Genomic DNA, 26,188 nt, shown 5'->3' with positions numbered 1-26,188 from the left:
TGGAGAACAGAGTGGAGTACAGAGTGGAGAACAGAGTGGAGTACAGAGTGGAGTACAGAGTGGAGTACAGAGTGGAGAACAGAGTGGAGTACAGAGTGGAGTACAGAGTGGAGTACAGAGTGGAGTACACAGTGGAGAACAGATTGGAGTACACAGTGGAGAACAGAGTGGAGAACCGAGTGGAGAACACAGTGGAGTACAGAGTGGAGTACAGAGTGGAGTACAGAGTGGAGTACACAGTGGAGAACAGAGTGGAGAACAGAGTGGAGTACAGAGTTGAGTACAGAGTGGAGTACAGAGTGGAGAACAGAGTGGAGTACAGAGTGGAGTACAGAGTGGAGTACACAGTGGAGAACAGATTGGAGTACACAGTGGAGAACAGAGTGGAGAACCGAGTGGAGAACACAGTGGAGTACAGAGTGGAGTACAGAGTGGAGTACAGAGTGGAGTACACAGTGGAGTACAGAGTGGAGTACAGAACAGAGTGGAGTACACAGTGGAGTACAGAGTGGAGAACAGAGTGGAGTACACAGTGGAGTACAGAGTGGAGTACAGAGTGGAGTACAGAGTGGAGTACAGAGTGGAGTACAGAGTGGAGAACACAGTGGAGTACAGAGTAGAGTACAGAGTGGAGTACAGAGTGGAGAACAGAGTGGAGAACAGAGTGGAGTACAGAGTGGAGAACAGAGTGGAGAAAAGAGTGGAGTACAGAGTGGAGTACAGAGTGGAGAACAGAGTGGAGTACAGAGTGGAGTACAGAGTGGAGAACAGAGTGGAGTACAGAGTGGAGAACAGAGTGGAGAACAGAGTGGAGTACAGAGTGGAGAACAGAGTGGAGTACAGAGTGGAGTACAGAGTGGAGTACAGAGTGGAGTACACAGTGGAGTACAGAGTGGAGTACAGAGTGGAGTACACAGTGGAGAACAGAGTGGAGAACAGAGTGGAGAACAGAGTGGAGAACATAGTGGAGTACAGAGTGGAGTACAGAGTGGAGTACAGAGTGGAGTACACAGTGGAGAACAGAGTGGAGAACACAGTGGAGTACAGAGTGGAGTACAGAGTGGAGTACAGAGTGGAGAACAGAGTGGAGTACACAGTGGAGTACAGAGTGGAGAACAGAGTGGAGTACAGAGTGGAGTACACAGTGGAGTACAGAGTGGAGAACAGAGTGGAGTACAGAGTGGAGAACAGAGTGGAGTACAGAGTGGAGTACAGAGTGGAGTACAGAGTGGAGAACAGAGTGGAGTACAGAGTGGAGTACATAGTGGAGTACAGAGTGGAGTACACAGTGGATAACAGAGTGGAGTACACAGTGGAGAACAGAGTGGAGAACACAGTGGAGTACAGAGTGGAGTACAGAGTGGAGTACAGAGTGGAGTACACAGTGGAGAACAGAGTGGAGAACACAGTGGAGTACAGAACAGAGTGGAGTACACAGTGGAGTACAGAGTGGAGAACAGAGTGGAGTACACAGTGGAGTACAGAGTGGAGTACACAGTGGAGTACAGAGTGGAGTACAGAGTGGAGTACAGAGTGGAGAACACAGTGGAGTACAGAGTGGAGTACAGAGTGGAGTACAGAGTGGAGAACAGAGTGGAGAACAGAGTGGAGTACACAGTGGAGTACAGAGTGGAGAACAGAGTGGAGTACACAGTGGAGTACAGAGTGGAGTACACAGTGGAGTACAGAGTGGAGAACAGAGTGGAGTACAGAGTGGAGAACAGAGTGGAGTACAGAGTGGAGAACACAGTGGAGTACAGAGTGGAGTACAGAGTGGAGTACAGAGTGGAGAACAGAGTGGAGAACAGAGTGGAGAACAGAGTGGAGTACAGAGTGGAGAACAGAGTGGAGTACAGAGTGGAGAACAGAGTGGAGTACAGAGTGGAGTACAGAGTGGAGAACAGAGTGGAGTACAGAGTGGAGTACAGAGTGGAGAACAGAGTGGAGTACAGAGTGGAGAACAGAGTGGAGTACAGAGTGGAGAACAGAGTGGAGTACAGAGTGGAGTACAGAGTGGAGTACAGAGTGGAGAACAGAGTGGAGTACAGAGTGGAGAACAGAGTGGAGAACAGAGTGGAGAACACAGTGGAGTACAGAGTGGAGTACAGAGTGGAGAACAGAGTGGAGTACAGAGTGGAGTACAGAGTGGAGAACAGAGTGGAGTACAGAGTGGAGAACAGAGTGGAGTACAGAGTGGAGAACACAGTGGAGTACAGAGTGGAGTACAGAGTGGAGAACAGAGTGGAGAACAGAGTGGAGTACAGAGTGGAGAACACAGTGGAGTACAGAGCAGGACTCCACTACACTACAGTAACAGAACAGCTGGCAGGGTGTGCGTGAGACGGAGGTAATCACTCTGTAGTGAGTCAGACCACAGCTCTCTCCTCTCTCTCTCTCTCTGTCTGTCTGTTTCTCTGTCTCTCTGTGTCTCTCTGTCTGTCTGTCTGTCTGTCTGTCTGTCTGTCTGTCTGTCTGTCTGTCTGTCTGTCTGTCTGTCTGTCTGTCTGTCTGTCTGTCTGTCTCTCTCTGTCTCTCTCTCTCTCTGTCTCTCTCTCTCTCTCTCCCTCCCTCCCTCTTCTCCTTCTTTATGTACCACAGCTGTCTCAACCTTTATGGCTTGTTTCAACTTCAAAAAAACAACAACCCTCAATATGGAAAGCATTACCAGCATCCTCCTTGATGTTTTCAAGTAAGTCCTCCTCCTCCTCTTCCTCTTCCTCCCTCCTCCCAGTCCTATACCCCAGCCTTATACCCCAGTCCTATACCCCAGCCTTATACCCCAGTCCTATACCCCAGCCCTATACCCCAGTCCTATACCCCAGCCCTATACCCCAGCCCTATACCCCAGCCCTATACCCCAGCCCCTAACACCCAGCCCTATACCCCAGCCCTATACCCCAGCCCTATACCCCAGCCCTATACCCCAGCCCTATACCCCAGCCCTATACCCCAGTACTATACTCCAGCCCTATACCCCAGCCCTATACCTCAGCCCTATACCCCAGCCCCTAACACCCAGCCCTATACCCCAGCCCTATACCCCAGCCCTATACCCCAGCCCTATACCCCAGCCCTATACCCCAGTACTATACTCCAGCCCTATACCCCAGCCCTATACCTCAGCCCTATACCCCAGCCCCTAACACCCAGCCCTATACCCCAGCCCTATACCCCAGCCCTATACCCCAGCCCTATACCCCAGCCCCTAACACCCAGCCCTATACCCCAGTCCTATACCCCAGCCCTATACCCCAGCCCCTAACACCCAGCCCCAGTCCTATACCCCAGCCCTATACCCCAGCCCTATACCCCAGCCCTATACCCCAGCCATATACCCCAGCCCTATACCCCAGCCTCAGGCCTATACCCCAGCCCTATACCCCAGCCCTATACCCCAGCCCCTAACACCCAGCCTCAGCCCTATACCCCAGCCCTATACGCCAGCCCTATACCCCAGCCCTATACCCCAGCCCTATACCCCAGTCCTATACCCCATCCCTATACCCCATCCCTATACCCCAGCCCTATACCCCAGCCATATACCCCAGCCCTATACCCCAGCCCTATACCCCAGCCCTATACCCCAGCCTCAGCCCTATACCCCAGCCCTATACCCCAGCCATATACCCCAGCCCTATACCCCAGCCCTATACCCCATCCCTATACCCCAGCCCTATACGCCAGCCCTATACCCCAGCCCTATACCCCAGCCCTATACCCCAGCCCTATACCCCAGCCCTATGCCCCAGCCCTATACCCCAGCCCTATACCCCAGCCCTATACCCCAGCCCTATACCCCAGCCCTATACCCCAGCGCTATACCCCGGCCCTGTACCCCAGCCTCAGCCCTATACCCCAGCCCTAACACCCAGCCCTATACCCCAGCCCTATACCCCAGCCCCTAACACCCAGCCTCAGCCCTATACCCCAGCCCTATACCCCAGCCCCTAACACCCAGCCTCAGCCCTATACCCCAGCCCTATACCCCAGCCCTATACCCCAGCCCTATACCCCAGCCCTATACCCCAGCCCTATACCCCAGCCCCTAACACCCAGCCTCAGCCCTATACCCCAGCCCTATACCCCAGTCCTATACGCCAGCCCTATACCCCAGTCCTATATGCCAGCCCTATACGCCAGCCCTATACCCCAGCCCTGTACCCCAGCCCTGTACCCCAGCCCTGTACCCCAGCCCTATACCCCAGCCCTATACCCCAGCCCTATACCCCAGCCCTATACCCCAGCCCTATGCCCCAGCCCTATACCCCAGCCCTATACCCCAGCCCTATACCCCAGCCCCTAACACCCAGCCTCAGCCCTATACCCCAGCCCTATACCCCAGCCCTATACCCCAGCCCTATACCCCAGCCCTGTACCCCAGCCCTATACCCCATCCCTATACCCCAGCCCTATACCCCAGCCCTATACCCCAGCCCCTAACACCCAGCCCTATACCCCAGCCCTATACCCCAACCCTATACCCCATCCCTATACCCCATCCCTATACCCCAGCCCTATACCCCAGCCCAATACCCCAGCCCTATACCCCATCCCTATACCCCAGCCTCAGCCCTATACCCCATCCCTATACCCCAGCCCTATACCCCATCCCTATACCCCATCCCTATACCCCATCCCTATACCCCATCCCTATACCCCAGCCCTATACCCCAGCCCTATACCCCATCCCTATACCCCATCCCTATACCCCAACCCTATACCCCAACCCTATACCTCAGCCCTATACCGCAGCCTTATACCCCATCCCTATACCCCATCCCTATACCCCATCCCTATACCTCAGCCCTATACCCCAACCCTATACCCCATCCCTATACCCCAGCCCTATACCCCATCCCTATACCCCATCCCTATACCCCATCCCTATACCCCATCCCTATACCCCATCCCTATACCCCAACCCTATACCCCAACCCTATACCTCAGCCCTATACCGCAGCCTTATACCCCATCCCTATACCCCATCCCTATACCCCATCCCTATACCTCAGCCCTATACCCCAGCCTCAGCCCTATACCCCATCCCTATACCCCAGCCCTATACCCCATCCCTATACCCCAGCCTTAGCCCTATACCCCATCCCTATACCCCAGCCCTATACCCCATCCCTATACCCCAGCCTTAGCCCTATACCCCATCCCTATACCCCATCCCTATACCCCACCCTATACCCCAGCCCTGTACCCCAGCCCTATACCCCAGCCCCATACCACAGCCCCTTACACCCAGCCCCATACCACAGCCCTATACCCCAGCCCTATACCGCAGCCTTATACCCCATCCCTATACCCCATCCCTATACCCCATCCCTATACCTCAGCCCTATACCCCAGCCCTATACCCCATCCCTATACCCCATCCCTATACCCCATCCCTATACCCCATCCCTATACCCCATCCCTATACCCCAACCCTATACCCCAACCCTATACCTCAGCCCTATACCGCAGCCTTATACCCCATCCCTATACCCCATCCCTATACCCCATCCCTATACCTCAGCCCTATACCCCAGCCTCAGGCCTATACCCCAGCCCTATACCCCAGCCCTATACCCCAGCCCCTAACACCCAGCCTCAGCCCTATACCCCAGCCCTATACGCCAGCCATATACCCCAGCCCTATACCCCAGCCCTATACCCCATCCCTATACCCCAGCCCTATACGCCAGCCCTATACCCCAGCCCTATACCCCAGCCCTATACCCCAGCCCTATACCCCAGCCCTATGCCCCAGCCCTATACCCCAGCCCTATACCCCAGCCCTATACCCCAGCCCTATACCCCAGCCCTATACCCCAGCGCTATACCCCGGCCCTGTACCCCAGCCTCAGCCCTATACCCCAGCCCTAACACCCAGCCCTATACCCCAGCCCTATACCCCAGCCCCTAACACCCAGCCTCAGCCCTATACCCCAGCCCTATACCCCAGCCCCTAACACCCAGCCTCAGCCCTATACCCCAGCCCTATACCCCAGCCCTATACCCCAGCCCTATACCCCAGCCCTATACCCCAGCCCTATACCCCAGCCCCTAACACCCAGCCTCAGCCCTATACCCCAGCCCTATACCCCAGTCCTATACGCCAGCCCTATACCCCAGTCCTATATGCCTTAGCCCTATACCCCATCCCTATACCCCAGCCCTATACCCCATCCCTATACCCCAGCCTTAGCCCTATACCCCATCCCTATACCCCATCCCTATACCCCAGCCCTATACCCCAGCCCTGTACCCCAGCCCTATACCCCAGCCCCATACCACAGCCCCTTACACCCAGCCCCATACCACAGCCCTATACCCCAGCCCAATACCCCATCCCTATACCCCAGCCCTATACCCCATCCCTATACCCCAGCCCTATACCCCAGCCCTATACCCCATCCCTATACCCCAGCCCTATACCCCATCCCTATACCCCAGCCCTATACCCCAGCCCTATACCCCAGCCCTATACCCCATCCCTATACCCCAGCCCTATACCCCATCCCTATACCCCAGCCCTATACCCCAGCCCCATACCACAGCCCTATACCCCAGCCCTATACCCCAGCCCTATACCCCATCCCTATACCCCAGCCCTATACCCCATCCCTAGCCCTATACCCCATCCCTATACCCCAGCCATATATACCCTCTCTGTACATGTCACTGTAGTTCTCAGGGAAGGAATTACAGTGGATGTGTGTCCCATCGTGGATGAAGAACATCATCTTAGTTATACTGCAGTGTGTCTCTGGCGAGGTGATTGGAGGAGGTCCCTACCATGATTGAGTGGCGGTTGGCAGAGAGGAGTCCCGTGCCGTACCCAGTGCCCAGTCCTCCCATGGCCCCGTTGTGTGCTGCTCCGATGAGGCTGTGCATGTCTTGGTGCCCGCCGGGCATGCCCGTGGAGGGGCCGACCGCGTGACTCCGCAGCACGTGGATGGCATCGTCCAGACGCTCTAGACGGTCCTCGATACGACTCTGCTGCAGTGGGGGGAGAGGAAGGTTAAGGGTTAGAGGTCAGGGGTCATGTTGTTGACTTAAGCGCTTACAAATGTGTTATCAATGTGTTATGATATCGATAGGACTCTGCGACAAGGGGGGGAAGGAAAGGGGTCAGGGGTCATGTTGTTGACACAAACGCTTACCAGAGAGTGGAGTGGTGCCTCATAGATGGGGGAGGAGGGACCTTGTCCTCCGTTCCTGGACCATACAGCAGAACTGGCAGCTAGGAGAGGAGACAAGGAGAGAAGGAGATGACAGAGTGAGCACAGTGACATGGACACTTAAGCCATGACCATATGAACACAGGGAGTGTGAAACACGGTGTCTACAGCACAATCCAGTTGCAACCAAGTTAGCTGAACATCAAAAATCTAGTTAGCCGAACATTAAAAATGTAAGTTAGCTGAACGTCAAAAATCTAGTTAGCCGAACATTAAAATGTAAGTTAGCTGAACATCAAAAATCTAGTTAGCTGAACATCAAAAATCTAGTTAACCGAACATTAAAATGTAAGTTTGCTGAACATCAAAATTCTAGTTAGCCGAACATTAAAATGTAAGTTAGCTGAACATCAAAATTCTAGTTAGCCGAACATTAAAATGTAAGTTTGCTGAACATCAAAATTCTAGTTAGCAGAACATAAAAAATGTAAGTTAGCTGAACATCAAAAATCTAGTTAGCCGAACATAAAAAATGTAAGTTAGCTGAACGTCAAAATTCTAGTTAGCCGAACATGAAAATGTAAGTTTGCTGAACATCAAAATTCTAGTTAGCCGAACGTTAAAATGTAAGTTAGCTGAACATCAAAATCGAGTATGTGAATGTTCCTTAACACTACAACTGGTCAGAAATAAATGAATACATCAAATCTAATTTTATTTGTCACGTACACCGTTTACAGCAGGTATAAAAGGAGCAGCTTAACGATTGCGTGGTAGTAGCCTCAACATTACAGTAAAATAATCAACTCCCTCAACATTACAGTAAAACAATCATCTCCCTCAACATTACAGTAAAACAATCATCTCCCTCAACATTACAGTAAAACAATAATCTCCCACAACATTACAGTAAAATAATCAACTCCCTCAACATTACAGTAAAACAATCAGCTCCCTCAACATTACAGTAAAATAATCAGCTCCCTCAACATTACAGTAAAACAATCAGCTCCCTCAACATTACAGTAAAACAATCAGCTCCCTCAACATTACAGTAAAATAATCAGCTCCCTCAACATTACAGTAAAATAATCAACTCCCTCAACATTACAGTAAAACAATCAGCTCCCTCAACATTACAGTAAAATAATCAGCTCCCTCAACATTACAGTAAAATAATCAGCTCCATCAACATTACAGTAAAACAATCATCTCCCTCAACATTACAGTGAAACAATCAGCTCCCTCAATATTAGAGTAAAATAATCAGCTCCCTCAACATTAGAGTAAAACAATCAGATCCCTCAATATTACAGTAAAATAATCTGCATCTATAATAAAGAGTAAAATCTAAAATAACAAGTAATAGAAGAGGTAGAATGCATAGTCATACCCTGATATGTACACAACAGGATATACAGAACAGATCATGACCAATAGGATATAGAGAACAGATCGTGACCAATAGGATATAGAGAACAGATCGTGACCAATAGGATATAGAGAACAGATCGTGACCAATAGGATATAGAGAACAGATAATGACCAATAGGATATACAGAACAGATCATGACCAATAGGATATACAGAACAGATCATGACCAATAGGATATACAGAACAGATCATGACCAATAGGATATAGAGAACATATCGTGACCAATAGGATATAGAGAACAGATCGTGACCAATAGGATATAGAGAACAGATCATGACCAATAGGATATAGAGAACATATCATGACTAATAGGATATAGAGAACAGATCATGACCAATAGGATACACAGAATAGATAATGACCAATAGGATATACAGAACAGATCATGGCCAATAGGATATTCAGAACAGATCATGCCCAATAGGATATAGAGAACAGATCATGTCCAATAGGATATAGAGAACAGATAATGACCAATAGGATATAGAGAACAGATCATGACCAATAGGATATACAGAACATATCATGACCAATAACAATAAGGACGACTGTTACCAATATAAAGTGAATAGCGTCTTTTATAATAGAACAGCAGCATTGACTATGTGTGTGTGTGTGTGTGTGTGTGTGTGTGTGTGTGTGTGTGTGTGTGTGTGTGTGAGAGAGTGTTTGAGTATGTGTGTGTGTTTACGGGTGGGGGCTTGTGTGTAAGGGCTGGATGTGTAGAGACAGGTGGAGATTGTCTCTCAAGCGCAGGTCTGACCGCTAGGATTAGCTGTTCAAGCAGTCTGTTAGAAGACCCGATGCTCTGATACTTCATGACCAGAGCGAACTGTCGGTGGCGGAGTAATAATGACCTATATAATAAAATGTGAACTGTTGATAGTCAACAAGGCACGCAGAACACTACGGATTCATAATGATATATGGCCCCCGGTCATTAAACCTTGGCTATAGAATATGGCTCTGGTATAATGAGCTACTTGTGATCGTATGCTAAACATGATTTCGTCGGGGGGCCTTTTTTGTCTTTAGTGTTTAGGTCGGGCTTCCCAGTCCGCCTGCATTTAGTGCCTGTACAACAGGCTTTTTATTTTCTCACGACGCTTTTGTCTGGTTATCCCTGGTCTACACAGAACCCCTTGATCATTATCTGCTGGAGGTTGGGGAGGTGTGTGTGTGTGTGTGTGTGTGTGTGTGTGTGTGTGTGTGTGTGTGTGTGTGTGTGTGTGTGTGTGTGTGTGTGTGTGTAACTGTATTCCTGATGAAGAGGATATTGTGTGCAATGCCGGGTGCCTGAGAGCAGGTAGTGAACAAAAGCCTTTGATAGGCTGAGAGCTGTGTGATGTTAATCACCTCCTCTTGTATGGTGTGTGTGTGCGTGTGTGTGTGTGTGTGCGTGGGTGTGCGTGTGTGGGCGTGTGTGTACTGTACATGTGTGGCAGTAGCATATCAGCGAACCAAGGACTTCATCCTCTCCTCCTCCTCCTCCCCTCCTCCTCCTCCTCATCTCCTCGTCCTCTCCTCCTCCTCCCCTCCTCCTCCTCCTCCTCCTCATCTCCTCGTCCTCTCCTCCTCCTCCTCCCCTCCTCCTCCTCCTCCTCCTCATCCACTCGTCCTCTCCTCCTCCTCCTCCTCCCCTCCTCCTCCTCATCTCCTCGTCCTCTCCTCCTCCCCTCCTCCTCCTCCTCATCTCCTCCTCGTCCCCTCCTCCTCATCCCCTCCTCCTCCTCCTCATCTCCTCGTCCTCTCCTCCTCCTCATCTCCTCCTCGTCCCCTCCTCCTCATCCCCTCCTCCTCCTCCTCATCTCCTCCTCCTCCTCCCCTCCTCCTCCTCCTCATCTCCTCGTCCCCTCCTCCTCCTCCCCTCCTCCTCCTCCTCATCTCCTCGTCCTCTCCTCCTCCTCTCCTCCCCTCCTCCTCCTCCTCATCTCCTCGTCCTCTCCTCCTCCTCCTCCTCCTCCTCCTCCTCATCTCCTCCTCCTCCCCTCCTCCTCATCTCCTCCTCGTCCCCTCCTCCTCCTCCACTCCTCCTCCTCCTCATCTCCTCCTCGTCCCCTCCTCCTCCTCCACTCCTCCTCCTCCTCATCTCCTCCTCCCCCTCCTCCTCTCCACGGCAACCAGATCCCCTCATCATGTTGATTAGACCTTATCATCTTGTAGTTATAATACACATTTATACAAGCAACCCGTTTTATCCTATTATCAAGCTTAATTTACATATGGTAATTAGGCCAATTATAACACCATGTATTACTAGACAACAAGGTATTACATCCCTTATTTAACATATATTTAATTCACACGAAATTCCCTGTTAATTTAAGTAAAAAAAATAAAATAAATAATAATAATAAATATGTGTATTTCTGACAAGCCCTGTTTTTCTAATAACTTTGACACGATGGTAAACAACAATCGGGCGATTAAACGCCAGTGGGAACAGAAAATATATATATACAGTGCCTTGCGAAAGTATTCGCCCCCCTTGAACTTTGCGACCTTTTGCCACATTTCAGGCTTCAAACATAAAGAGATAAAACTGAGATAAAACTGTATTTTTTTGTGAAGAATCAACAACAAGTGGGACACAATCATGAAGTGGAACGACATTTATTGGATATTTCAAAACTTTTTTAACAAATCAAAAACTGAAAAAATTGGGCGTGCAAAATTATTCAGCCCCCTTAAGTTAATACTTTGTAGTGCCACCTGTTGCTGCGATTACAGCTGTAAGTCGCTTGGGGTATGTCTCTATCAGTTTTGCACATCGAGAGACTGAAATTTTTTCAGTTTTATATATAAAGTGTTCCTAATGTTTTGTCCACTCAGCATATAATGACACCAAGATGTTGCCTGTATCATTTACAGTTCACAGATCATAGGGTCTAATGGGAGGCATGTAGAGGTATAAAAAGGGCCTAAAATGTCAACTTAAATCATGACAAAAAGAAAAAAAAATGGTTCTGCGATACAAATGTAAAACATCCTTCCTCCCAATGAAGAAGTTCCGAAGTGAGAATTGCCAGAACAATCTGACATACCAAAAATATATTTTTTTTCCCGATCCCACATCCAATTATTTTATGTTAGCCAGGTATTTCCTGGTGGAGACTTTAACACATCACGATGCTGCTGGATCACACACGCACGCACGCACACACACACACACACACACACACACACGCACGCACGCACGCACACACGCACACACGCACACACGCACACACACACGCACACACGCACACACGCACACACACACGCACGCACGCATAAACACACGCACGCACGCATAAACACACACACACACACGCATAAACACACACGCGCGGCCACTTTGAAATGATGGAGTGCGTTTGTAATTAAGTCTAACAGTCGATACGTATGAAATATCAAACGTCGTGTAGCAACGACAATTAGCGCAGAATCTAACACAGTGATTATGAGAAACGTTTTTCTCACTTTAAGGAGCACGGTAGAATTAGCATCGTTAGTCTGGTAGAACAGTAATTGGCAGGATATAGCCAGGGGAGGAAAAAAGGAGGAGAAGTTTGAAGAGTGTTATAACAAGAAGGAGGGAGGACTGTTAATTAGCATCACGGCTCAATCACAACTAACAGCAGCAGTAGCTAGCATGATAGCATCACGGCTCAATCACATCTAACCGCAGCAGTAGCTAGCATGATAGCATCACGGCTCAATCACAACGAACAGCAGCAGAAGCTAGCATGATAGCATCACAGTTCAATCACAACGAACAGCAGCAGTAGCTAGCATGATAGCATCACGGCTCAATCACAACTAACAGCAGCAGTAGCTAGCATGATAGCATCACGGCTCAATCACAACTAACAGCAGCAGTAGCTAGCATGATAGCATCACGGCTCAATCACAACTAACAGCAGCAGTAGCTAGCATGATAGCATCACGGCTCAATCACAACTAAACGCAGCAGTAGCTAGCATGATAGCATCACGGCTCAATCACAACGAACAGCAGCAGAAGCTAGCATGATAGCATCACAGTTCAATCACAACGAACAGCAGCAGTAGCTAGCATGATAGCATCACGGCTCAATCACAACGAACAGCAGCAGTAGCTAGCATGATAGCATCACGGCTCAATCCCAACTAAACGCAGCAGTAGCTAGCATGATAGCATCACGGCTCAATCACAACGAACAGCAGCAGAAGCTAGCATGATAGCATCACAGTTCAATCACAACGAACAGCAGCAGTAGCTAGCATGATAGCATCACGGCTCAATCACAACGAACAGCAGCAGTAGCTAGCATGATAGCATCACGGCTCAATCACAACTAACAGCAGCAGTAGCTAGCATGATAGCATCATGGCTCAATCACAATTAACAGCAGCAGTAGCTAGCATGATAGCATCACGGCTCAATCACAACTAACCGCAGCAGTAGCTAGCATGATAGCATCACGGCTCAATCACAACTAACAGCAGCAGTAGCTAGCATGATAGCATAACGGCTCAATCACAACTAACAGCAGAAGTAGCTAGCATGATAGCATCACAGCTCAATCACAACGAACAGCAGCAGAAGCTTGCATGATAGCATCACGGCTCAATCACAACTAACAGTAGCTAGCAGGATAGCATCACAGTTCAATCAGGCCTGGTCTGTACAAGTGCCAGCAGCTGTTGTCTCTCTCTCTCTCTAGCTCTCTCACTCACTCACTCACTCACTCACTCACTCACTCACTCACTCACTCACTCACTCACTCACTCACTCACTCACCCACTCACTCACTCACCCACTCACTCACTCACCCACTCACTCACTCACTCACTCACTCACTCACTCACTCACTCACTCACTCACTCACTCACTCACTCACTCACTCACTCACTCTCTTTCACTCTCTTTCACTCTCTCTGCTCCCTGTCTGATTTAAGGTGCTTTATTGGCATGGGAAACACATGTCAACATTGCCAAAGCAAGTGAAATAAATAATAAACTAAAGTGAAAAAAAAACTATAAAAAATGTACAGTAAACATTACACTCACAAAGTTCCAAAAGAATAAAGACATTTCAAATGTCATATTATGTCTACAAACATCAGCTGCCCTGATGTACATAAGTCAAAGCTTTCTTTCATTTCGGGTCAGTCACAGTGGTCAGATATTCTGCCACTGTGTACTCTATGTTTAGGACCAAATACCTTCTTTCCAATGTGTCAAGTAGTTATCTTTTTGATTTCTCATGATTTGGTTGGGTCGAATTGTGTTGCTGTCTCTAACTCACTTCCTCATCTTCATCCTCAGCTAAGAGTTAGAGTCAGAGTCCTCACTTCCTCATCCTCACTTCAGTCAGAGTCCTCACTTCCTCATCCTCACTTTAATTAGAGAGGTCAGAGTCCTCACTTCCTCATCCTCACTTTAGTCAGAGTCCTCACTTCCTCATCCTCACTTTAATTAGAGTCAGAGTCCTCACTTCCTCATCCTCACCATAGTTAGAGTCAGAGTCCTCACTTCCTCATCCTCACCATAGTTAGAGTCAGAGTCCTCACTTCCTCATCCTCACTTTAGTTAGAGTCAGAGTCCTCACTTCCTCATCCTCACCATAGTTAGAGTCAGAGTCCTCACTTCCTCATCCTCACCATAGTTAGAGTCAGAGTCCTCACTTCCTCATCCTCACCATAGTTAGAGGAGTCAAATAAATAAGACCGAGGCTTTTTGTGTTATACTCTTGCCATTGGTGTGTGGTTGTATTTTGATTGTCTAATTGTCATATACATTCAACCACTCAATCAAGGGTTAACCGACTCACGACACAACACAGTGGAGGCTTGTGGGAAATCTGGAACATTATTAACATATTATGAAGATGGAGATTTACCTGTGAGTGACGGGGGAGAGCCGACAGGGGTCGACGGGTTGGACGAGAAGCTATTGTTTGTGTGGTCTGGAGAGTAGATCTGAAACCAACAATTAAATCACAGACAGTCAGGCAACACGTGTGTGTGTGTGTGTGTGTGTGTACATTTTGGCCTAGGGGTGTAGGTTGAGGTGTGCGTTCTCTCCTCACCGAAGCGAGAGCCTTCCCCAGGGCGTCTCCCGTCTGAGAGCTGGTCGGTGCCCGGTTAGCTGTCACAGACACACACACACACGCACGCACGCACGCACGCACGCACACACACACACACACACACACACACACACACACACACACACACACACACACACACACACACACACACACACACACACACACACACACACACACACACACACACACACACACACACACACACACACACACACACACACACACACACACACACACACACACACACGCACACACGCACAGAATAAGAAGTGGGATTCCGTAAGTATGGAAGTTATTCATTTCAATAATTCCACCCTCCCTCCTCCATCCCATAATCCCTCCATCCATTCATCTCTCTATTCATTCATCCATCCCTCTTTCCCCTGAAGGCCCTAACCCACACCCTGTCCACCCCCAGCTCCAGCTGTCACATCCTCAAGCCAAGCGTATGTGTGTGTGCTAACACAAGCCTCTCTCTCTCCTCTCCTCTCTCACTGTGTTTAATACACACAGCATAGACTAGGGACCATCAACTAGATTAAGCCGCGGGACAATTTTTTCTTGAGCGGATGGTCAGGGGGCCCGGAACATAATTACAAATAATTTGCAGAATGCAACTTGACCACAAGAAGCCCAAACAGATATATTTGACTAAAACAATAATTTCAAACCTTCCTTACATTTGTATGTGATCTCAAACCGTCATGAATTTTTACACACACACACGGACCAGGCGTGATGGTCTATTTCAGGGTTCTCCAACTGACGGCCAGCAGGCAGAATTTGGACCGCGGGTGATTTTATTTGGCCCCCGAAGTTTTTAGATATTTTTTTTCATTATTTACATAATTGTCTTATCCAGAGCAACTTACAGGAGCAATTAGGGTTAAGTGCCTTGCTCAAGGGCACATCAATAGATGTTTCTAAATATTATACCCTTCTTGTAAACCCCCCCCCCCCCAAATATATATATTTCCCTATCAGTTGAGCCATATAATTGTAGCCTAGTGGTTAGAGTGTAGAGGAGGCAGGTAGCCTAGTGGTTAGAGTGTAGAGGAGGCAGGTAGCCTAGTGGTTAGAGTGTAGAGGCGGAAGGTAGCCTAGTGATTAGAGTGTAGAGGAGGCAGGTAGCCTAGTGGTTAGAGTGTAGAGGAGGCAGGTAGCCTAGTGATTAGTGACCTAGTGGTTAGAGTGTAGAGGCGGCAGGTAGCCTAGTGGTTAAGAGTGTAGAGGCAGCAGTTAGTCTAGTGGTTAGAGTGTAGAGGCGGCAGGGTAGCCTAGTGGTTAGAGTGTAGAGGCGGCAGGGTAGCCTAGTGGTTAGAGTGTAGAGGAGGCAGGTAGCCTAGTGGTTAGAGTGTAGAGGTGGCAGGTAGACTAGTGGTTAGAGTGTAGAGGCGGCAGGTAGCCTAGTGGTTAGAGTGTAGAGGCGGCAGGTAGCCTAGTGATTAGAGTGTAGAGGCGGCAGGTAGCCTAGTGGTTAGAGTGTAAGGACGGCAGGTAGCCTAGTGGTTAGAGTGTAGAGGAGGCAGGTAGCCTAGTGGTTAGAGTGTAGAGGAGGCAGGTAGCCTAGTGGTTAGAGTGTAGAGGCGGCAGGTAGCCTAGTGATTAGTGACCTAGTGGTTAGAGTGTAGAGGAGGCAGGTAGACTAGTGGTTAGAGTGTAGAGGCGGCAGGGTAGACTAGCGGTTAGAGTGTAGAGGTGGCAGGTATCCTAGTGGTTAGAGTGTAGAGGCAGCAGGTAGCCTAGTGATTATAGTGTAGAGGTGGCAGGTAGCCTAATGGTTAGTGACCTAGTGGTTAGAGTATAGAGGCGGCAGGTAGCCTAGTGGTTAGAGTGTAGAGGCAGCAGGTAGCCTAGTGGTTAGAGTGTAGAGGCAGCAGGTAGCCTAGTGATTAGTGACCTAGTGGTTAGAGTGTAGAGGCAGCAGGTAGCCTAGAGATTAGTTACCTTGTGGTTAGAGTGTAGAGGTGGCAGGTAGCCTAGTGATTTGTGACCTAGTGGTTAGAGTGTAGAGGTGGCAGGTAGCGTAGTGGTTAGAGTGTAGAGGCGGCAGGTAGCCTAGTGATTAGTGACCTTGTGGTTAGAGTGTAGAGGCGGCAGGTAGCCTAGTGATTAGTGACCTAGTGGTTAGAGTGTAGAGGCGGCAGGTAGCCTAGTGATTAGTGACCTAGTGGTTAGAGTGTAGAGGTGGCAGGTAGCCTAGTGATTTGTGACCTAGTGGTTAGAGTGTAGAGGTGGCAGGTTGTCTAGTGATTAGAGTGTAGAGGTGGCAGGTAGCCTCGTGATTAGTGACCTAGTGGTTAGAGTGTAGAGGTGGTAGGTAGCCTAGTGGTTAGAGTGTAGAGGCAGCAGGTAGTCTAGTGGTTAGAGTGTAGAGAAGGCAGGTAGCCTAGTGGTTAGAGTGTAGAGGCGGCAGGTAGCCTAGTGGTTAGAGTGTAGAGGCGGCGGTAGCCTAGTGGTTAGAGTGTAGAGGTGGCAGGTAGTCTAGTGGTTAGAGTGTAGAGGTGGCAGGTAGCCTAGTGGTTAGAGTGTAGAGGCAGCAGGTAGTCTAGTGGTTAGAGTGTAGAGGAGGTAGGTAGCCTAGTGGTTAGAGTGTAGAGGCAGCAGGTAGTCTAGTGGTTAGAGTGTAGAGGAGGTAGGTAGCCTAGTGGTTAGAGTGTAGAGGCAGCAGGTAGCCTAGTGGTTAGTGTGTAGAGGTGGCAGGTAGCCTAGTGGTTAGAGTGTAGAGGTGGCAGGTAGCCTAGTGGTTAGAGTGTAGAGGCGACTATATTTTACATTAAGGATTGTTGTACATGACTTTTACCCATCTTATGAGACATTTTCTAAAGTTGAAAAAATCCAGGCAGATTCTTAACATACTGTATCAAATGCTTTCTCAAAATCTTCTATAAAGATTATACCTGGTTTCCCTGCAGTCTTACAGTTTTACATTATTTATTAGTATATATTTTTAAAATCCTTCCTCTACCCTCAACCATCTATTACTGATGTCCTTCCTCTACCCTCAACCATCTATTACTGATGTCCTTCCTCTACCCCAACCATCTATTACTGATGTCCTTCCTCTACCCCAACCATCTATTACTGATGTCCTTCCTCTACCCTCAACCATCTATTACTGATGTCCTTCCTCTACCCTCAACCTCTCCCATCTATTACTGATGTCCTTCCTCTACCCCAACCATCTATTACTGATGTCCTTCCTCTACCCTCAACCATCTATTACTGATGTCCTTCCTCTACCCTCAACCTCTCCCATCTATTACTGATGTCCTTCCTCTACCCTCAACCTCTCCCATCTACTACGGATGTCCATCCTGTTTGATTTCTATTTGCTATGTATTTGTAACTGTGCTGTTTCCCAAAAGTTCTGAACCTAAATACATTTTATGGACACTGTTGTTTTTACATAAGTTATCTTGTGTCCCACCCTTTAGCTCCATTCAACCCATCCCATCTATCTCTTAACACCATCCATATTGGTTTTCTATTTGCCATATATTTTTCAACTGTGCTGTGATGTTTTCATGAAAGTTCTGAACCTTTCTATTCTCATTGTTTCTACAGATTGTACATGTTGCTAAAACTATTATTATATTATTGATTGATTGACTATGACTTTTCAAATCACCCAGTAGTCCTATCTGCAGAGTTAGCTCCAGGTAAATGATCTAATGATTCTGTCTCTTCGCTGCAAAATCTGATTCTAATTTTTGAATCCAGCGTTGTTAAACCATGGAATCGGTAAATCAAAAATCTCTTCCCAACTATTTTGAAATCTATATCGCACAGCTGTCATTTCTTTTGGTCCTTAAATAAAACTGGTATATTTTTTTATTTATCACAATTTTCTTAAACCAATTTTGGTCTTTAATGCGTTCCTTACTTTCCCCCCCTTCCACTTCCCGCTTCCATTGATGCGGTATTATTGGGTAGAGCAGACACTTCCATATATTTTTATTAGCTGCATGTGTGACATAACTCCTATTTCTGAAATAATTTACAAAGATTATGCCTTTTGAAAAATTTTATTTAAAAAAAAAGTTTTAAAAAAAAGTACAAAAAAATATTTGTTGTATTATTTGTTCTGTCTTTTCTGCATTTTCCATTATTTTCCTGACTAATGTTTTCTTCAATATATGTTCCTTTTAAGAATCCCGTTTGATTTGTGATGAATAATGTCTGGTCGGGCCTTTTTTTTCTATGAGCAATACATTTTGACAATAGTTTTACGTCACAACATTGAAGGGTGAGAATTTTTTCTCAATTTTTTTTACATTTTTTTAAAACATTTTTTAAAGACACTGGGTCTTTGTATTATCCCCGCCCTGTCTCCTGATTCAGTAAGAGATCAGTCTCTCTTTTTTTGCCCGACTGTTTTCCCATTTATATATATGATTAATTATATGATTAATTAAAACAATACAGTAATGGATCTTTCAGTAGTTCATAAAATGTTTAATATCTCTATTGGAGACCAGGGGTTTCCCCCGTCTAAAACAATAAAATGCCAACTATAGTTTTTCGTGCGTAATTAAGCCTTCACAATATTTTTATATTTTGTAGGTTATTTTTGTTCGCGTTTCAATATTGAAGATTTAGGAAAAACCGTGGTGAATTTTTCATCCTCCATATAATTTGCTCAGTTTGTTTGATAAATGAAACCCGATCTTTCCTGAATAAATTCCTTAAACTCCTTTTGTTTCGTGTCTAGATTACTCCGTGCTTCTGTAGTACATTTATCTACACCATTGATGTGTAATGTTAGATTTTCTATGTCCGCTGTAAGTCTTTTCTCTGTTAAACAATACTGTTTTAGTTTGTGGGCCGAAAATTGAATTGAATAGCCTCTAAAGGAAAACTTAAAAGGTATCCTATACGATCCAGTCGGTCCGCTGAACCTGTACAACAAAAAGCTATGAATTCCTCTGTTTTTGATAAGAAAATAGTGTCAGTCAATGAACCGTGGTTTAAATTTTCAATTTCCCCTGCCATCGTGAAGAATTTCGGTCATATTTAAATGGAGGGCTATAGGCTGATGGTCTGATTCCATCCTCGAAACAAAATACAAATAGCATAGAAAATATACCGGACAATAGTCAATCTGACTAGCTTGATTAAGCCTCCAAGTATATCTTACAATATCCGAGTTTTAAGCCTCAAAATATCTGTAAATTCCAACATGTTCATAATATTTGTAATCTCTTTGAGCGCCAGAGGGTGACAGTTGGTCGTGTGATTACCTTTAAGGTCCATTGACGTGCTTAAAACTGTATTGCAGCACCCTACCATTATAATATAGTTATATGTATCTTGGAGACTAATTTGATTATTATAAATGTTTTCAAAGAAGGATTGGATTGTCATTATTCGGTCCATATAGATTTATGAGCCATCATTGTTTATCATCATGTTCAACCAAATCCATCTTCCTTCAGGAACTATTTTAACGGAACTTAAGTTTTTGTACACAGTTAATAATTTAACATTTCATGTCTTTCTCATTTTAAAACTGTTGTGTGTTTTATGTTAACTGTAAATTTGTGATTGTTAATATCACTTGCTTTGGCAATGTCAATATATGTTTAGAGAGAGTGAGAGGTAGAGAGAGGTAGAGAGAGAGGTAGAGAGAGGTAGAGAGAGATCTCAGAGAGAGGTAGAGAGACAGATAGAGGTAGAGAGACAGAGAGAGAGAGAGAGAGAGGTAGAGAGAGGTAGAGAGATATCTCAGAGAGAGGTAGAGAGAGAGAGAGAGAGAGAGACAGAGAGAGAGAGACAGAGAGAGAGAGAGACAGAGAGAGAGAGAGAGAGAGAAGGGCCTTTATTATCTATTTCACTTGCTTTGACAATGTAAACATGTTTCCCATGCCAATAAATCCCATTAAATTGAAATTGAACTGAGAGCTAGAGAGAGATCTCAGAGAGAGAAAGAATGATCGAGATCGATAGCGGGAGAGGGAAAGAGAGAATCATTGTGGAATGTTGGAGGACAAGCATCCAATCTGTTTCTGATTGTTCTATTATTTGTTCAGTGGGACTGAAAAAGAGAAGGACCATATGCTGGAATGTCTATGACGGTATAGAGGAACAACACAGTGACACTCCAGCCATCACTGAGAGGAGGACACGGCACAGCTAATCACAGCAAGAGTCAAAAACCTTATGTGGTTCTATGTTAATCAGTCCATCTTGTATATGTTTAGTCTGTCTGTCTGTCTGTCTGTCTGTCTGTATGTCTATCCATGACTTTATCTGTCCGCCACATTGCTGGTCTTACCACTGTAATCAGCCCTGTGTCCTTGTCCCCAGGTCTTACCACTGTAATCAGCCCTGTGTCCTTGTCCCCAGGTCTTACCACTGAAAATCAGCCCTGTGTCCTTGTCCCCAGGTCTTACCACTGTAATCAGCCCTGTCTTCTGTCCTGTCTTCTGCAGCCCTGTGTCCTTGTCCCCAGGTCTTACCCATCACGCTGTCTGTGCCGTTGGTGGTGGCTGTGCAGGAAGCTGTACTGTACTGATTGGAGGCACTGCTACGATGGAAACTGGACATGGGAGGAAGACTGGGGTTGATGTCTGCCGAGGAGTGTGACGGGTAGCTCTGTAGAGAGGGAGAATGGAGGGAGAGAAACAACCATCAGACTAAACATCTAACCCTTTAGAACCCTCAGACTGACCATCTAACCCATTAGAACCCTCAGACTGACCATCTAACCCTTTAGAACCCTCAGATTAAATATCTAATCCATGAGAACCATCAGACTAAACATCGAACCCATTAGAACCATCAGACTGACCAGCTAACCATTTAAAACCCTCAGACTGACCATGTAACCCATTAGAACCATCAGACTGACCATGTAACCCATTAGAACCTTCAGACTGACCATCTAACCCATTAGAACCTTCAGACTGACCATCTAACCCATTAGAACCCTCAGACTGACCATCTAACCCATTAGAACCCTCAGACTGACCATGTAACCCATTAGAACCTTCAGACTGACCATCTAACCCATTAGAACCTTCAGACTGACCATCTAACCCATTAGAACCCTCAGACTGACCATCTAACCCATTAGAACCTTCAGACTGACCATCTAACCCATTAGAACCTTCAGACTGACCATCTAACCCATTTAGAACCATCCGACTGACCATCTAACACATTAGAACCCTCAGACTGACCATCTAACCATTTAGAACCCTCAGACTGACCATCTAACCCATTAGAACCCTCAGACTGACCATCTAACCCATTTAGAACCATCAGAATGACCATCTAACTCATTAGAACCCTCAGACTGACCATCTAACCATTTAGAACCCTCAGACTGACCATCTAACTCATTAGAACCCTCAGACTGACCATCTAACCATTTAGAACCCTCAGACTGACCATCTAACCCATTAGAACCCTCATACTGTCCATCTAACCCATTAGAACCCTCATACTGTCCATCTAACCCATTAGAACCCTCAGACTGACCATCTAACCATTTAGAACCCTAAGACTGACCATCTAACCATTTAGATCCCTCAGACTGACCATCCAACCCATTAGAACCCTCATACTGTCCATCTAACCCATTAGAACCCTCATACTGTCCATCTAACCCATTAGAACCCTCAGACTGACCATCTAACCATTTAGAACCCTCAGACTGACCATCTAACCCATTAGAACCCTCAGACTGACCATCTAACCATTTAGAACCCTCCGACTGACCATCTAACCCATTAGAACCCTCAGACTGACCATCTAACCCATTAGAACCCTCAGACTGACCATCTAACCCATTAGAACCCTCAGACTGACCATCTAACCATTTAGAACCCTCAGACTGACCATCTAACTCATTAGAACCTTCAGACTGACCATCTAACCATTTAGAACCCTCAGACTGACCATCTAACCCATTAGAACCCTCCGACTGACCATCTAACCCATTAGAACCCTCAGACTGACCATCTAACCCATTAGAACCCTCAGACTGACCATCTAACCCATTAGAACCCTCCGACTGACCATCTAACCCATTAGAACCCTCAGACTGACCATCTAACCCATTCAAAACTAAAGCAATGAAAAGCAATAAGAGTGAGATGATATGGAGGCATACCAAGGCTAAGGAATAATCAACTGATGGAGAGAGGTAAGGGCAGGAAAGGGTGCTCTCGAGCGGCTAGATGTTCTTTACCATTTGGCCATCAGATTTGCCACCAATGCCTCTTATAGGACACATCACTGCACTCTATACTCCTCTGTAAACTGGTCATCTCTGTTTACCCGTCACAAGACCCACTGGTTGATGCTTATTTATAAAACCCTCTTACGCCTCACTCCCCCCTATCTGAGATATCTACTGCAGCCCTCATCCTCCACATGCAACACCCGTTCTGCCAGTCACATTCTGTTAAAGATCCCCAGAGCACACACATCCCTGGGTCGCTCGTCCTTTCAGTTCCCTGCAGCTAGCGACTGAAATAACAGTTTTATCTCAATCTCTTCATTCAAAGACTCAATCATGGACACTCTGACTGACAGTTGTGGCTGCTTCACGTGATGTATTGTTGTCTCGACCTTCTTACCCTTTGTGCTGTTGTCTGTGCTCAATAATGTTAATCCCAGCCCCCGTCCCCACAGAAGGCCAATTACCTTTTGGTAGGCCGTCATTGTAAACAAGAATTTGTTAAATAAAAATAAAACAATGACAAGGAGACAAAGAAAGTGACTGAAAGACAGAAAGAAGAAGAGGGAGGAGAATAGATTAGAAAAGAAGGAGATAAGGAAAGAAAAGGAGGAGTGGAGAGTAGATTAGAAAAGAAGGAGATAAGGAAAGGAGTGGAGAGTAGATTAGAAAAGAAGGAGATAAGGAAAGGAAAGGAGGAGTGGAGAGTAGATTAGAAAAGAAGGAGATAAGGAAAGGAGGAGTGGAGAGTAGATTAGAAAAGAAGGAGATAAGGAAAGGAGGAGTGGAGAGTAGATTAGAAAAGAAGGAGATAAGGAAAGGAGGAGTGGAGAGTAGATTAGAAAAGAAGGAGATAAGGAAAGGAAAGGAGGAGAGGATACTCACCAGCCGATCATGCAGGTGGGTGCCACAGTAGCTGTTGCTCTGGGGGCCGTGGGAAGAGTTACCCAGCATGCCACTGTAACCAGGCTGGTTCATTCCACTGGAGGAGCTCCACGGGTCAGCACTGTGGTGACCGTCTACAGGGGCAAAGAGAGGGATGTGGTGACCGTCTGTCTACAGGTGCAAAGAGAGGGATGTGGTGACCGTCTACAGGGGCGAAGAGAGGGATGTGGTGACCGTCTACAGGGGCGAAGAGAGGGATGTGGTGACCGTCTACAGGGGCGAAGAGAGGGATGTGGTGACCGTCTACAGGGGCAAAGAGAGGGATGTGGTGACCGTCTACAGGGGCGAAGAGAGGGATGTGGTGACCGTCTACAGGGGCAAAGAGAGGGATGTGGTGACCGTCTGTCTACAGGGACAAAGAGAGGGATGTGGTGGCCGTCTACAGGGGCAAAGAGAGGGATGTGGTGACCGTCTACAGGGGCAAAGAGAGGGATGTGGTGACCGTCTACAGGGACAAAGAGAGGGATGTGGTGACCGTCTACAGGGGCAAAGAGAGGGATGTGGTGACCGTCTGTCTACAGGGGCAAAGAGAGGGATGTGGTGACTGTCTACAGGGGCAAATAGAGGGATGTGGTGACCGTCTACAGGGGCAAATAGAGGGATGTGGTGACTGTCTACAGGGGCAAATAGAGGGATGTGGTGACCGTCTACAGGGGCAAAGAGAGGGATGTGGTGACCGTCTACAGGGGCAAAGAGAGGGATGTGGTGACCGTCTACAGGGGCAAAGAGAGGGATGTGGTGACCGTCTACAGGGGCAAAGAGAGGGATGTGGTGACCGTCTACAGGGGCAAAGAGAGGGATGTGGTGACCGTCTGTCTACAGGGGCAAAGAGAGGGATGTGGTGACTGTCTACAGGGGCAAATAGAGGGATGTGGTGACCGTCTACAGGGGCAAAGAGAGGGATGTGGTGACCGTCTACAGGGCAAAGAGAGGGATGTGGTGACCGTCTGTCTACAGGGACAAAGAGAGGGATGTGGTGACCGTCTACAGGGGCAAAGAGAGGGATGTGGTGACCGTCTGTCTACAGGGGCAAATAGAGGGATGTGGTGACCGTCTACAGGGGCAAAGAGAGGGATGTGGTGACCGTCTGTCTACAGGGGCAAAGAGAGGGATGTGGTGACCGTCTACAGGGGCAAAGAGAGGGATGTGGTGACCGTCTAGAGGGGCAAAGAGAGGGATGTGGTGACCGTCTACAGGGGCAAAGAGAGGGATGTGGTGACCGTCTACAGGGGCAAAGAGAGGGATGTGGTGACCGTCTGTCTACAGGGGCAAAGAGAGGGATGTGGTGACCGTCTACAGGGGCAAAGAGAGGGATGTGGTGACCGTCTACAGGGGCAAAGAGAGGGATGTGGTGACCGTCTACAGGGGCAAAGAGAGGGATGTGGTGACCGTCTACAGGGCAAAGAGAGGGATGTGGTGACCGTCTACAGGGGCAAAGAGAGGGATGTGGTGACCGTCTACAGGGGCGAAGAGAGGGATGTGGTGACCGTCCGTCTAAAGGGGCAAAGAGAGGGATGTGGTGGCCGTCTACAGGGGCAAAGAGAGGGATGTGGTGACCGTCTACAGGGGCAAAGAGAGGGATGTGGTGACCGTCTACAGGGGCAAAGAGAGGGATGTGGTGACCGTCTACAGGGGCAAAGAGAGGGATGTGGTGACCGTCTACAGGGGCAAAGAGAGGGATGTGGTGACCGTCTACAGGGGCAAAGAGAGGGATGTGGTGACCGTCTACAGGGGCAAAGAGAGGGATGTGGTGACCGTCTGTCTAAAGGGGCAAAGAGAGGGATGTGGTGACCGTCTGTCTACAGGGGCAAAGAGAGGGATGTGGTGACCGTCTACAGGGGCAAAGAGAGGGATGTGGTGACCGTCTGTCTAAAGGGGCAAAGAGAGGGATGTGGTGACCGTCTACAGGGACAAAGAGAGGGATGTGGTGACCGTCTACAGGGGCAAAGAGAGGGATGTGGTGACCGTCTACAGGGGCGAAGAGAGGGATGTGGTGACCGTCTACAGGGGCAAAGAGAGGGATGTGGTGACCGTCTACAGGGGCGAAGAGAGGGATGTGGTGGCCGTCTACAGGGGCAAAGAGAGGGATGTGGTGACCGTCTACAGGGGCGAAGAGAGGGATGTGGTGACCGTCTACAGGGGCAAAGAGAGGGATGTGGTGACCGTCTACAGGGGCAAATAGAGGGATGTGGTGACCGTCTACAGGGGCAAAGAGAGGGATGTGGTGACCGTCTACAGGGGCAAAGAGAGGGATGTGGTGACCGTCTACAGGGACAAAGAGAGGGATGTGGTGACCGTCTACAGGGGCGAAGAGAGGGATGTGGTGACCGTCTACAGGGACAAAGAGAGGGATGTGGTGACCGTCTACAGG

At 47.7% G+C, this 26,188-nt stretch overlaps 1 protein-coding gene across 14 annotated transcripts in view; it reads right to left on the bottom strand.

The window, feature by feature from the left end:
* The window catches only part of tcf4 (transcription factor 4), a 525,031-nt gene that overhangs the window by 48,036 nt on the left and 450,807 nt on the right, over positions 1-26,188 (bottom strand). For 7 of the 14 annotated variants that reach the window (XM_064977265.1, XM_064977266.1, XM_064977263.1 and 4 more), the window contains 6 exons: positions 23,758-23,891; positions 21,080-21,281; positions 14,664-14,722; positions 14,475-14,553; positions 7,155-7,234; positions 6,787-6,990 (listed from right to left, as the gene is read on the bottom strand). In XM_064977265.1, the coding sequence (XP_064833337.1) occupies positions 6,787-6,990; positions 7,155-7,234; positions 14,475-14,553; positions 14,664-14,722; positions 21,080-21,281; positions 23,758-23,891 (758 nt within the window). The remainder of the gene's footprint in view (positions 1-6,786; positions 6,991-7,154; positions 7,235-14,474; positions 14,554-14,663; positions 14,723-21,079; positions 21,282-23,757; positions 23,892-26,188) is intronic. The other 7 variants (XM_064977270.1, XM_064977268.1, XM_064977271.1 and 4 more) reach the window with 1 other exon arrangement.

Source organism: Oncorhynchus masou, chromosome 11 (assembly GCF_036934945.1).
Source record: "Oncorhynchus masou masou isolate Uvic2021 chromosome 11, UVic_Omas_1.1, whole genome shotgun sequence".
Classification (NCBI taxonomy): Eukaryota; Metazoa; Chordata; class Actinopteri; order Salmoniformes; family Salmonidae; genus Oncorhynchus; species Oncorhynchus masou.
Note: the sequence above shows the minus strand (reverse complement) of the source record. Positions and strands in the feature narration are given on the sequence as shown.